The 14,641-nt window shown below is 33.4% G+C and overlaps 2 protein-coding genes across 6 annotated transcripts in view; one reads left to right on the forward strand and one right to left on the reverse strand.

Moving 5' to 3' along the window:
- The window catches only part of RASA1 (RAS p21 protein activator 1), a 108,855-nt gene extending 97,743 nt beyond the window's left edge, over positions 1-11,112 (forward strand). Inside the window, exons 19-25 of the mRNA XM_060295986.2 lie at positions 371-486; positions 1,238-1,324; positions 3,791-3,858; positions 5,387-5,475; positions 6,749-6,826; positions 9,039-9,173; positions 10,300-11,112. Coding sequence (XP_060151969.1) covers positions 371-486; positions 1,238-1,324; positions 3,791-3,858; positions 5,387-5,475; positions 6,749-6,826; positions 9,039-9,173; positions 10,300-10,383 — 657 coding nt within the window. The 3' untranslated portion in view covers positions 10,384-11,112. The remainder of the gene's footprint in view (positions 1-370; positions 487-1,237; positions 1,325-3,790; positions 3,859-5,386; positions 5,476-6,748; positions 6,827-9,038; positions 9,174-10,299) is intronic.
- Positions 6,733-14,641, reverse strand: part of CCNH (cyclin H) — a 30,747-nt gene continuing 22,838 nt past the window's right edge. The window contains exons 8-10 of one of the 5 annotated variants that reach the window (XR_004037326.3): positions 13,784-13,859; positions 13,104-13,220; positions 8,359-12,363 (exon numbers count right to left, since the gene is read on the reverse strand). Coding sequence is in view for 3 of the 5 variants with exons in the window: in XM_060295987.2 (XP_060151970.1) it covers positions 13,739-13,859 (121 nt within the window). In the remaining 2 variants the exon portion in view is untranslated. Of the gene's footprint in view, positions 8,323-8,358; positions 13,860-14,641 lie in introns of those variants that run through there. The other 4 variants (XR_009563407.2, XM_060295988.2, XM_030847197.2 and 1 more) reach the window with 4 other exon arrangements.

Consider the following 14,641-nt stretch of genomic DNA (forward strand, 5'->3'; position numbering starts at 1 on the left):
TTTTTTTGTCTTCTGGTTGGGAATATTATATTTAAAATAAAGTCTAATACAGTTTTATATGCCTGTAAAAATCTGTGGTAAAATGTGGTAAATGAATAAAAGAAAACTTCATTAATGGTATTTAACCCAAAGCAACTGAAAACTGTTGAATAATCATTGCTCTTCAGTTGCGTAGATGGGAATTAATGGTAACAAGTCCATTAGGAGTTCCACAGAGCAAACCCTAGTTAGCCCCACACCACCACCAGAAGACTAATACAGTTTGAAAAATGGAAAAATAGAGAACCTTGAAAAAACTGCTTGATTACCTTGATTCATTTGCATTTATCATTGCCAAGATGCATTTATATTGATTTATTCCTTCTCTTAGTTAAGTCCATCAAAGTTAGAAAAAAATGAAGATGTGAACACTAATTTAGCACACCTATTGAACATACTTTCAGAGCTTGTGGAGAAAATATTCATGGCTTCAGAAATACTTCCACCGTAAGTGGTGAAATTTTAATTTGACAAGAAATTGTATATTTGCATTTTAAAAAATTTGTATTTCTAAAACATGTGTAAGCTTTTCCACTGTCCTGATGTTATTATACTCTGAAGAAGTTAGGGTTTTTAATCTTTACACGATGAATTGTGTTTAAGGAAACAGAGTGACTTGAAGAAACCAAAGTGAAATATTTGCATTAAAATAAAACAAATACAGGCCAGTATGTCTGGTTTATATAGTAACTTGGGGAAAGAATAGAAGCTTATCTCAGGTTTGAGGAGGTCATAAAAGACACGTATCTCTCCAGTATGTAGTTGAACATCTTGCTCAAAATGTACACGAGATAATTACTCGGTGTCTGCTTAGCGGCTTCCGGTGTTAGCTCGCTTATTCAGGTAGAAGTTAACTTACATTAAAATCTGTCTCCCTGGAACCTGTACTCATTAGTTCCTCTATATCTGCATTCCAGTACTTTTTCATACTTTTCTTTAATACAGAAGTAATCTAAAAATGGTAGGATTTCTTCCAAAGTAAATGTAAAGAACTGGTTAAATGAATTGATGATGCAAACTTTTTAAGGTTTTCCTTATCCTTTGCTAAATATCACTACTTGTAACAGAGAACTTCTTTTGGGAAAATGGCCAGTTGCATTTAAAAATGTCATGGATTTCGTAAATTAAGCTTTAGGCTGCAGTGAGATCAGTATTTTCAAGTGCTTTCTGTATTAAGATGGTTGTGTTATTTTGGCAGGACACTGAGGTATATTTATGGGTGTTTACAGAAATCTGTTCAGTACAAGTGGCCTACAAATACCACCATGAGAACAAGAGTTGTTAGGTAAGACTTACTGTTTTGTTAAATCATATAGCCTGCACTGAGAGTCAAATGGGTAATTGTGAAAATGTGGAGACTAACAGTATACAGTATACAATTTCAAGACCTTTTTTCTTTGACTTTTATGTCAGAGTCCTGTTGAATATTTTCTGAATTCAGATAGCTCCTAAACTTTAACTTACTTTGTGTTTTTGTTTTGAAGTTACTATGAGATACTTAGCTAGCAAGCTACCTTTTTGCATTTTCTAAAAACCTCAACATTCACTGATGGGAGGAGAGAAAGACTGGTTGATTTGTGCTGAGAACGAAAAGCAATAATTGTACAATTTAGATATTAATTAATTGGTTTGTTAACAGTTTGTGACTCAGGGCTAATCTCCAACCAGAGTCTACTTAGTTTTGAAGCTGTTACAGTGTGTTCATTGTGCAGTAATTAGGAGGAATTGCTTTGTCAAGTCATAGCATTTTGTAGCTTATATAGGACTTTGTTGTCATTTCCGTAACTTTTCCAATGAGGAAGCAGATCTGTAGAGATTAAATTGTTTGCTTAAGGTTATACAGAAAGTTAGTGGCTAAGGCAGAACTAAAGGCAAAACATCTAAGACCCAATCTAATATCCTTAACACTCCTGTATGCTTTTGTTAAGCACACCCCAACCCATTCAAGACAGGAGGAAATTAGTGCAAAAGCATCAGAGAATTCAGGGGTCTAATAATAAAATTTATCATATAGAATATATGCTGCCCATCATGTTATACACTATTAAAAAAAAATTGGGCAACTACTGAAGGCACCAATATCATATAATTAGTTTTGAAAATGTGTGTTAATCCTGCCCCCAACCTAAATCTTGTAAAGAGCCTTCTACTCTTTTTACAGATAAAATCTCTCTTGGTTAGTAATGATATGACATAAATGTTTAAGAATTGTAGATTCTGTATTTCTTGGCTTTAGTAGTGATTGAGAGGAATAGACACGTATTACAAGCGTATAATGTTGCAGCACAGTTGTGTGTGATGTAAATGAAAACTTTTGTAAGTTTCAAACAAGTATATTTGTTAAGCAAATAGCTGGAAATTCTGCTATGTGGATTATCTGATACTACAGGGTCTTCTAAGGGGCATTTATGGCCAAGGTGGTGATTTCTATCCCTAGTTAAGCTTTTAAATATATGTGTAGATACCTAGTATCCCTCTTAAATTTAAAATCACCTCTAAAAATTCCCAGAAAGTGGATTTGCACACTGAAATTCTTTTATGGTTCGGTGTTGCTAGGCTATATTTCAGATCCAAAGACAAAGATATCAAAATGTTTTCAAGCAAAATTTGTGCAAGATTCTTCATAAATTACCTGCTATAAAGAAATCTAAAGACTTAATAATTGTATATTAAGAATAAATGCTATCTGAGAAGCAACACATTAATTTTTCTAAGACTCCCCAAAATTAGCAAGCAACATCATTGGGAGGTAAATGCTGAGAAGTTGGGTTATTCACTCTGATAGAGAACAGAGACTGTGTCAATTATTTTAATCTCTAAAAGGAATTTTATCAACTTGGAAATAATGCTTGTCTTTACAAGGGCAGGTGCGAGGTCAATTATTAGTGTGGATTCCTCTTAAGAGGAAATTAGAGAAATATTATCTACACAAAAACATAAACTCTACCAGTAACCGAAGAAGGGAGCAGACTAGGAATAGCTATATACACTTGTAGTTTTACTTTGTACTTTGTTCCCAGAGTAAGATTAGCAGGTAAAACCATATATGACAACTGTTACTAAGCCATGTGTTTTTATACTAATTTTTGGTTTTGCTATTAATATTCTGTAATTTGAGAACTTTTTTTTTAACTTTAGAAAGCTTGATGTCCTTTTCTTCATTGCCTTAAAAGCTTTTCAACATTGTTTGTATACATTTTCATTTATCAAGAAGTCACTTTTTCCCTAGTACAATGGATTAATTTTTATGTAACTCAACAAAATCAGTATAACCAACTTCATTTATAACAGACTTTACTGAGCTGTTCTGTTTAAAGAAAGAAAGAGAAGTTAGAGAATGTTAGTTTTAGGACCTTACAGGACTATGTGTCTATTAAAAGGGTTTATTTGTACTCCTACAGTATTTCAGAAATTCTTAGTGTTCCTAAGGACACACCTTCCTCAAAGTAAGTATAAAATGCACTACTAGCTTGGAATAAGTAAATAGTAGCCAAAACAGTAAATGTTACAGATACAACTTAAATCTTCCCAAAGTAAATCTAAATTTGAGAAAAGTGAATAATGTTTAAGCAGCAAATATATGTTCTTAAAGTAAGATACTTTAGCTTATTATTTTCATAAAGTTGCATATTTGGTCTTCCCTACATTAGTTCAAAGTTCATGGTTCTACTAACATTTTTGTGTATATATATTATTTTAATGTAACACATATTGTAGTTTTCTAAAAAAACAAAATTTCCCTCCCATTCAGTGGTTTTGTTTTTCTTCGACTTATCTGTCCTGCCATCCTGAACCCACGGATGTTTAATATCATCTCAGGTAATCAGCTTTTGATAAATTTTGAAATTAAAAAAAGTTTCATACTCTTTAGTAAGGTTACTCATTTTTCCTTTTAAATCTTTTTTTTTTTTTTATCCAATTATAAGACTTGGTATAAAACATTCCAAAGCACCCCTTTCTTCTTCCTTTTGGTACTTTACCTTTTCTTTCCATTTTGTTTCTTAACCTTTCTTTCCATCTAATATTTGAAGCCTGAGATGGCATGATTAGACACAAATCATTTTTTTCCCATCCCTACCTATGTCTCAGACTCTTATGATGATGATTTTTTCCAGCCTGCAACATAGGCTTTTTCAAGTTGGGAAAAAGAGCTTCCTGTGTGCTTTTAACCCATGCTAGACCCTGTCACTACCATTGCAAGTTGGATTTTAAAATTATAGCTGCAGTTGCAATAGTACTCTGTGAATACTTATAAAGAAAGTAGCCCTTTGAGATTTCCCAGTAGAGATTTCTTGTCACCACCTATATAATGTTAATTGGCATTTAAACTCCAACAAACCAGATTCAGTTTTGCTTATTACCCAAATGCCCATTATGGATTGACTTTCAGATGTTGTAGACTTTTCAAATAAAGGATAAGAATGATATTTGTGACTACAAATGTAATCATGAGCCATCATTAGCAGAAGGAATCTGAAGTATTTTTGTCTTGATAATTTGAAGCTCAAAAATTTTTAAAATTTTTTGGAGTATCTTACCTTTATAGCCATCATATCTCTGTAGTTATCTCCAATTGCTACTAAAATGGTTAAATCTATGGGTCTACTAAGAATTAAGGGTTTAGAATTCTTTTGGAGAGATTTATTTATCTGAATGTTAGACTCTGAACCACTAGGCAATATTATTTATAGTTTAGCAACTTCAGATAAAAAGAATACAGTCTAAAATCAGGCAGCCAGATAGACTATCTATAGGTTTTTACTGTTAAATAATTATGTTTCAGAGCTTAAAATTAATAGAGACAAATATTTTTCATTTACATCCTATTATCTATATAGGGCAGTGCTTCCTGATTAACCTTTAAAATATTTTTTAAAAATTAATAAATTGCATGTTTTTCTCCTCAAAATAAAGCAGAGATTCCAGACTTTGTTATTGAGCTTTAAAGTGAATTATTTGAGTCAGTGGAGGCTGGAAGCAAGGAATTGCTCATATTGCAAATTGCTAACCTTGGATGGGTTGAAATTAGCTTTGTGAATTGTCCTGTAGGGTATGTGGAGTAACAAGTCTTTTTAGCAATAAGATAAAGCTTTGAAGTATTTTGAAATACCCTGTAGTACCCTTTTCACAAACTAAAAGCACTGATAAGTATATTCAGTTTTTCCCCCTTTAAATCAAGCTCTTTTGAATTATACAGGTCATACTTTTTCCAAAAAACATTGAGTTCTGAATGGAAGAATATTAATATTTTTAACAGTAAAGAAATATTAAAATGCTAAATTTATAATGGTTTACTTGGAAGTACCTTTGGAGTTGGTGTCATTAGCTGTGCCCAATTCTCTTATAGATTCCCCATCTCCTATTGCTGCAAGAACACTGATATTAGTGGCTAAGTCTGTGCAGAACTTAGCAAATCTTGTGGAATTTGGAGCTAAGGTAAAAACATTTTGATACTTTAAAATGTCATTTATGAATGAAACTTTGACACGATAAAACCATGAAATATGGCATAAGTAAATTTTCAACAGTAGATATTTCATAAAGATAATTTATGATTTTGTTGATATGTTCATATTTTTAGATGCTTTTAGATTTTACTTTTTAATAGTGGAATTTTAAAGACCACCATTTTCGCTAGTAGTATAGAAAGGTATTTTTTCAGTATAATTTCCAGTATAATCAGATTCTTTCACTTTTAAATATAAAAATCAATGAGCATATTTCTAAATGCACCCCAATAAATTTTATTATGTATTGCATAATAAACATTCTCTGTAAATATTAAAATTCGGATGAGTTTTTAAAACACCCATATGTGATCCCACTATCTAAAGATAATGACTGTTAATGTTCTGGTACGGATAATACTATGTCATCTGCTTTTGTTAATATTAACAGATAACAAGTATCCTTATATGTACTTCCTTTCAAACTTGTCCAGTTATTTCTTTAAATGAACTTTGGAGTAAAAGTACTAAGTAAGAAGACATTTTGCTCCCCACAGCCTTTCCAAAACTCAACTAGTATTACTTTTTTATTTTTGACAATCTGATAAGCATGTTACTTTTTGTATCATTATTTCATTACTCTTAGAACTGTATGACTTTTCATGTCTGTTTCTTTGGAATCGTCTATTGAGGTCCTTATCTCATCTTACTGATTTTAAGAGAGTGTGTATTAATACTAACCCTTCCCCGTTTTACAACATAGCATATTTTCGAATCGGTTTAAGATTTTAGAATGAAGCAGTTTATAGTATGACTCAGCTTTTGAATTCATCTGAACCCTGAGGCAGGTTATGAGTACCAATTTTTTATTGCAGTCCCTACCACACTATATTTTAATTCCCTATATTCTCTGCTAGGTTCTAATAACCTCTGGGTACTTGGCAAATATTGACAGTTTCTCACTAATTATTTTTGAATGACCTACATATAAGAAATTGTGTTTGCTAGGCTATGTGTGCTTTTTTTCATCCAGAATTTGTTTGTTTATTAAAGTACTCCATACTCCTATTCCTCAGAATAGCTGCTTGCTTATATTAGAAGGAAAAATATGGTCATTGTATAATTACGTCAATTCTTATGAATAATGTGCTGCTACTGATAATTTGATTTATAAGAATTTTTGCTACATGTATGGTTTTTGTTATGGACCAGATAATGTTTCTGATGCATATATAGTAAGCTTTTTATTTTTATATTTTTAGGAGCCTTACATGGAAGGTGTCAATCCATTCATCAAAAGTAACAAACATCGTATGATCATGTTTTTAGATGAACTTGGGGTATGCATATAATTTTTCAAGTACTTTGACATCTATACTTAATATAGCTGAGTATAACTCATTGAAGCAACAACCTTTAGAAAGCTTTTCTATCCAGAGCTTAAAACAAAACAAAACAAAAAAGCTGTATATTTTTGTCTACCTTCTTAAACAAATTACTTCATTTGATATAATTATAACAATTTATTCTTACACTGAATGATTTACACCAAGAATAGAGGACTGTGGCTTTTGAACTGCCTGTGTCAATTTTTAGTTTGTCCCACCTCACCACTATGACATTCTGTTGCTGCTTTAGCTACTTTAACTTTGCTGCTACTGTGTGGAATTTGAAACAAGATGGATAACCCATAGTTCTGGCCAGTTTAATAAGTAAATGGACTGGAGAATGTATGTTCCTGTGGCTTTTCTAAGAATAAAATACATGGATTTGGTGTTAAACTTCATTCAGTGGGACTACATATGCCTTACTTAGGCATTTATAAATAAGTTGTGATTATAAAATTAAGAATGGGATTTTAAAAATAATTTTTAAGACCCTGGATTTCTTAGTAAAGTTAAATTTTCTTGTTATAGATTTTCAGATACTGCATCAATTAAAAACTAAATAAATTTATTAGCAATTCAGTTCATATATATAGAAACCAGAAAAGAGATGTGAATTTAGCCAGGTGTATGGCACTAGGGAATGCTAGGGTAGGAGAATGTTCTGCTTTAATACAGTCAGATTCACTTAAAAGCACAAGTAAACAACCACCACACCACTGTACAGTCAAACCAGTCAGGACAGCCTGTGGGCCCCTAGTTTGCAGCTTCAGGTATAAGAAATTTATAGTGTTGGTCCATATTGATAATGAAATTGAGAAATAAAGGAGCAGATGCTAAATGGCCATCATGTTCCTATATGTGAACTCCTGAGAAGTTTTGAAGCATATAAATATTTCCGATTACCAAAAAAATATAGTTGGTCCATGATGAAATTTTTTTTTTTTTTTTACTATAGTGATGTTTAAGGAGTTGTATGAAACTGTCCAATATTTAAGGCTAGCTAGTTTATCTCAAGACACATTTCTAGGTGTAGATTCAAGATTAGGATTCCATTTACTTTCCATAATCACATGTCTACAGTCCAGCTTTCTCTATCACTTTCCTAGTTATGCCACACAATCTAGCCTTTCAGATTGCTTAGAATTCCAACATTATAATACTCTTCCAGTCTCCTCATACTGTTCCATTGCTTTACACCTATATAAGTCAAATAAGACTCACTTCAAACGTCTCCTTCAGGCAGGCTTTGCTGAGCCCTAAACCTGAACTAAATAATACCTTTTGTTCTGCTTCCTAAGTATCCTGCATATCCTTTGATATATGTAACTCTGTGATCAGTTTACATCTAGTCTGTGTCTTCTCTACTAGGTTGTAAACTCTTTAAAGGCAAATGTGGTTGTCTTTCATCGCATCTTTAGAAGCATCCCATCTCTAGAAGCCTTCATTCACTGAAAAAAAATGAATTATATTCTAATTATTTTTTTTAGACCATAGAAAACTGAGTGTTTGCAGTTTTTAGGAGTGTATAGCAAATATTGTCACCATTAGGGAGAGGAATAGATTTGCTTAAAACCACTGGTAATCTAAACTCGCGTTAAATTTTATTCCAGTGCTCAAAATAAAATCAATACTTAGTTACTATAACAAGTTGGTAGTACTGTATTGGCACTAATTTACTTTATGAACCTTATCTAAAGATACCATAATTAACACATCATTTCTACACATTAGCAAGTGTTTTGGGCAGAGTCCACAGATAATTATAGGCCTGAAAGGTTCTCATCAATGCTTTTGTAATGTAGCTCTTATTTATATATGCTGATCAATTTGGACAAACTATAGTAGTTTAATAATGAAACTCAGTCTGAAGGAGTGGAGGAATTTTAAGTTTAGGTTGCATTAATCCAGATTGGCAGTTAATGCTTGCATTATTTATGTTCCAGTTTAAAAAAATAATATTGCACAGTATTCTGCCGTGTGGTTGAAGAAAATGAAACTTGGTTTTGTGTGAATACTGAGGTCACAAAATCTATCAAGTTGAATTTTAAGAATATTTTAAGAGAATATTATGTGTTAAATTTTATCTACTGTACCAGTTAGGATCTTTTCAGAAGAGATTATAAAGAGTTGTATTTCTAAATGCAGTTTTATGATTCCCTTAAAGAATGTACCTGAACTTCCGGACACTACAGAGCATTCTAGAACTGACCTTTCCCGTGATTTAGCAGCATTGCATGAGATTTGTGTGGCCCATTCAGATGAACTGCGAACGCTCAGTAATGAGCGTGGTGCACAGCAGGTAGGTTTTTGCCAACCTTTTTTAACAATGATGTTCCTCACACTTAAGCAGAATGTCAACATAGGATTCTTTGGGAGGTGATAAATAGCTGAATTAGTCTTATTATATTGTTTTTGAGAATCTGAATCATAATCCACAAAGATCTCAGCAAACAGGAATAATGAGCCCAGACTAAGATTACATATTTTTCATACTGCAAAATGTCAAATCTTGCTTTTAAGTTAATGTGAACTCTACTGAAAAGTGGTGTTCATGCACTTCAGTGGCATGTATGAAAATGGTAAGTGAGCTACTGATGTCAGTAGTGATGTGGCTTTTTCTGTCTCTTCTGTCATACACATGGTGCCTGGCCAAGTACTTTTCAAACTGTCAAACACACGAGAATTATTCAGGAAGATTGGTAAATATTTTAAGCTCCAGATCCAGAGATTGTTTAGTGTGGCCTTAGAAGAGCTTATCAAAAATGGCAGTTTCTAAGAACCGTCACCACAGTGGCCAACCATTTGGCAAGGACCTTATAGAAGAGATTAACACATTGAGAGTGGTGATTCTGAGTTCTCAATCTGAGATTCTAAAATTCTCAAGGTTTTTCGAGTTTAGATAACAGCATGGATCATTTAGGTTCCAGTCACTTGAGAAACTTATGCAGAATATGTGCCATGGACCCCCTTATATGCCCTTGGCATGTACAATGCCTTCTTGCCACACTGACTTGCTTTAAGTATTAAAAAAAAATCTTATTGGAGAATTATTAGGCTGTAACCTGACTGCCCTCATGTGCTCCTATAGGGCTTAAGATGTGTCATTTATAATGATAAATCTTTCTTCTGTAAGGTGTTCTATTCTACAGAGTGTTCTGGCCTAAGTAGGTATGAAATGCCAGACGCAAACGAGTTTCTGTTTAGTGTACAAAAATTCTCTTCTATTTCGACCAAAATAATATGACCTAGTCAAGGGCTGAATGATACATACTTACAATTTTATGTTTTTGAGTAGAATGGTAATAATATTTTATTTATTCCTTTGCATTTATATGGCTTTTTTCAAATCCAGGTTCCCATCCCTGAGATTTGATCAAGCTTTCATTTATTTACTAATTATTTTCATACTGTTTTTCCTTGTCTAGCACGTACTGAAAAAGCTTCTGGCTATAACAGAGCTGCTTCAGCAAAAACAAAACCAGTATACGAAAACTAATGATGTCAGGTAGCAGCCTTCGCCGCAGTGTTCTGCATGGATTCAGCATGCCCAACATGGTAATTCACATCAGTATAATGTCTCCTTTGCTCTTGCCAAAAAATAGCACACCTTCCCACATTCCAGTGATGTGTGAACTATGCAAACAAAACTCGAGATTCTGCTGGTGAGTAACTGCGCCAGCAGCTTTGTAAGCTATCTGTGCAGGATATTTGCACTTTTTCCACATATGGAATCTTTACCAACCTCTGAGCCTTGGTGTACAGATCACCTTTCACACAATGCTATGACTGTATCTTGAACTTGGAAAATATATTTTCAATACATTCAATTGCCAAAGTTTTGCTGTCTCTTGGAAACAGAACTATGAAAGAAAGCATTCTCTGTTGACAATTGAGTATAACTGGATTGCAGACTGCTCTTACTGTTACTTCTTCCTGAATTAGGAATATGACCGTTTGACTGTTCAATGACTTTATTTGTATTTACAGTTTCCAGAGTTTACCATTACAATAGGAACAATCTTTGCTGTATACTTTTTTAAAATAACTGCTATTTCTCTTTGCTGGAACTGTTGAAAGAAAATATATAGAATGGATCTATTGCTCATCAGCTTTATTTTTTAAACATACCACTTATTTTGTTCGAATTGTCAAAGACTGTATTTAGATCTCATAATGCTTTTTTGTTAAATGTTTACAACAGTAAATAGTTTGAATTCAATAAATATTATTGGTCACTGTGTACTGATCAATGCATGTTACCCATTCAACTGTTTTATAGATTACCGATTTCTTTTATATATGTTTAAAAACCCTAGAATGCTTTCATTGAAAGTATTCATTAATTCCAAGTTGATTTTTTAAATTATGCAAACAATTTCATCAGCCACTGAACAGCTATCCATCTTTGCCCTTCTGACTACTTGTTGTATCTGCTGGATATTTAGTTTGACTGTATAGTTTTATGTGCTTCTCTATGTGTATTTTTGTGAAGTATTCACAAGGGTTAAGTTAAAATAAAACCAAGGGATATCATAAATATCTGATTACTTCTGTCTAAATATAGCTAAACATTTAATTTCATTATTTTCTTCCTCCTTTTAGGGGCAGTTCAAATTTAGTACCAGAGCAAGGCCCAGGGAGATGAAACTTGAGATGTTTTTCTGGCTGATGGTCTCTTTTGAAGGATTCCATTATGTATTTGTTAACGATTCTTTCCCTCCCATAACTGTGCAGGGTAGGGACGGCATACAAGGCGAGCCAGACAGGGATGTACTGGCTAAAGCATTTCCCCACTAAAAAAAAAAATTTTCTAAAGGCCTAGGTTCTAAGAGCAACACTTTAATGCTTAAAATACAGGAAGAAACAAAGTGTTAAAACTATACTATGCAGAAATTTTGTGAACCCTCAGTAAGCTGCAAGTATTAAATGCTGTTATTTATATAGAGGTAGCTAGCCCTGAAGTAGCTGCGATCACAGTTGAACAGTGATAGCAAAACACAAACACACACACCAGGTGCTTTTTCTTGATGTCAACCCAATTCCATATTTTCCCCTCTGCTTTTCAGTTAGACAATAGTATGCCATTTGGTCTCCTTCCAGGATAGACTAAAAGGGATATGGACATCTCCGAAAACATTTCAGCAATATGCAAAAAGGTCTAGATTCTAGTGCTCAGCAATTTGTTCTCTCCCACTACTCACATCTCAGTTTTAACCATGCTGACCTGCCATTTCTCAATCTGAACTGCTTCTCCTGCCTTTTATTTCTAAAAAAAACCCCACAAACCTAAAGACACTCTGCTTTTTAAAATTTTAATGACATGCTTATTATCTCTTAAGCTGGAATAGGAAACTTGTCATTATTTACCTTTGTAGGCCTTGGAGTAACTTTTAGCTGGTCAATGATGAAATGAAACCTCTAAACATTTTTTTTAAAGGGGCTGGGTAGGAAAATTTTCAGAGATTGCTCTGACGCCAAACTTTAGTGACCTAAAAAAGAAACAAGATAAATTCGGACCACTGCTTCACCGGGACTGCAGTGAAGGACTGTCAATTTCGGCTTCTTCCCCTCCACTTTTATAAAATCACACTTCGTGAATTTTATTCCTCAGTGAGAAGGAAATTAAAACAACGCAAACCTAAAATATAAAGCATTATTAAAGGATATACATAAATACTACCTTCAAATACTGAAATGTAATTAAAAGGTACCTACACTTTATGGAAAAGTACATCCTGGGATGCACTGAGGAGAGGTTTGCATCTGTAAAACTCAGATTTAGGGCAGTTGAGTTTCCCAGAATTCCTTCAACCCCATTTTCCAGAAACAATCTGACAGACCTTCATAATTTGGTTCCAACTCTAGGAACTGAGTAAGATCACAGTTAAATAACTGAATAAATGCTATAGTAGCCAACATTCCTTAGCACTTTTAAAACTGACTAGTAACTAAGTTTTGTTTTTTGTGGTGCCTTTTCAGAAAAAGATAAGTTTGCTTAATGACATCTTGTATAAACAATATAGGCAAATAAATTACAGCTTTAATTTGGCTACCACAGAAAGACTGATTTAAAGACTGATTTGATATTAGTCATGGTGGGGCAAGAATACCCAAACCAGGTGCTATTCTGGCTCCTTTGAAGATGTTTTATTTCACATAAAGCTACCCTGAAAAACTTTTAAATAACATAAATAGAAAAGTTTAATATATTTTGATGCTTTCACATTACTTCATTTTTAAAGTTAAATGCCAGATATGCTTCATCCCTCTGTTGAGTAGTTAGCATTGACAAATCAATTTCGGATGGTTAGAGGGAATCTACCAGGTCATCGTCAGTCCATTCTTCCTAAGAAGGAAAGAAAATGTTATAAGGATAACATTATACTGAAGCATAACCAGTACTGTTTACCTTCTTGCCTCCCTTTAGGAAAATGTTCTCCTTTCGCTATGCTGATTATAAAAGGTAAATAAACCAGGAAAATGTGTAGCAGTTTAACCTTATAATAATATGGCATGGTCTCACCAGACTAGTCCAGTGACAGGAATAAACGTTACAGTTGTGAACTTCTGCCTCTGATTATTCATTGTTATCTGACTTGCCAGGTACAATTTTTTTTTTAAACAAGGTAGGAAAAGAATCCTTGAAGATCTAAAAATATATCCCTACCGCCTTCTATGACCTTAGGAGGGATTCTTCATCAAGTAATTATTATACTGCTTCAGAACAGGCCAAGACAGAAGTGAGAAAAATTCCTCTAATAATGGACAATGTACATAAAGGATGCAAAAAAAGAAATGAAAGCTTTCCAATACCCAACACCTCTGTCTATAATGCTTGCACTCTGGAACAGTAAAATCCTAACATTATGGTTGTACCAGAATATACAGCAATGATAACTTAAAATTTACCTTTGGAGAACATACCTCCTCATGTTTGGATTTCTTTGAGACATAATCATCATCTTCATAACCTTTCCTCTTTTTCCTGTAATTAAGCAACCATCAACAAGCAATCTTATACTGGCAACAGAATCTATAAGCTAACAAGGCTATGAGATACATCTATTGAAGAACAAAGCCTGGATAAAGGGAAAGAGGTGAAAAATTATGGACAGGAAGACAATATCTTTCAAATTCCTCTGAATTCAATGCAATTCTAATTAAAATTCTAAAAAATTTTTCATGGAGCTTATCAAGTCAAACTCTGACCTGGGAAAGATGCTGCAAAAATAGCAAAAGAATCTGAAAAAGAACAAAGCATGGGGAGCTCGTCCCACTTAACATCAAAACACATACTATATATGTAAACTAAGTAATTAAAAGTGTGGTAGTCATCCCTTGGTATGAGGGGGATTGGTTCCAGGACCCCCCATAGATACCAAAATCCCTGGATGCTCAAGTCCTTTATATAAAATGGCAGCAGGACAGTTGGTGCTCTGCATCTGCACATGCAGAGGGCTGACTATCAGCAAAGAGTTACAAGTACCAATGATCAGAGCAGACAGGCAAAAAACAACAAAGTATATATAGGGATTTAATCTGTAATAAATGAGTATTTAAAATAACTAGAAAAAATCATGAAATATTTTTAAATGGCTGGCACAACAGTTAACTTATTTGAACAAAAATTAATATTATGAGATTTCTACCTCAAACCAGGCACAAACAATTGTAAATTGCTTTTACAGCTGAACAAAAGGCAAAATAAAATATTGATTAATTTAGGGTAAGAAAGGTGTTCAGATGTAAGAGTGTGAAGCAAAAGAC

Source organism: Globicephala melas, chromosome 3, assembly GCF_963455315.2.
Source record: "Globicephala melas chromosome 3, mGloMel1.2, whole genome shotgun sequence".
In the NCBI taxonomy this organism is placed as follows: Eukaryota; Metazoa; Chordata; class Mammalia; order Artiodactyla; family Delphinidae; genus Globicephala; species Globicephala melas.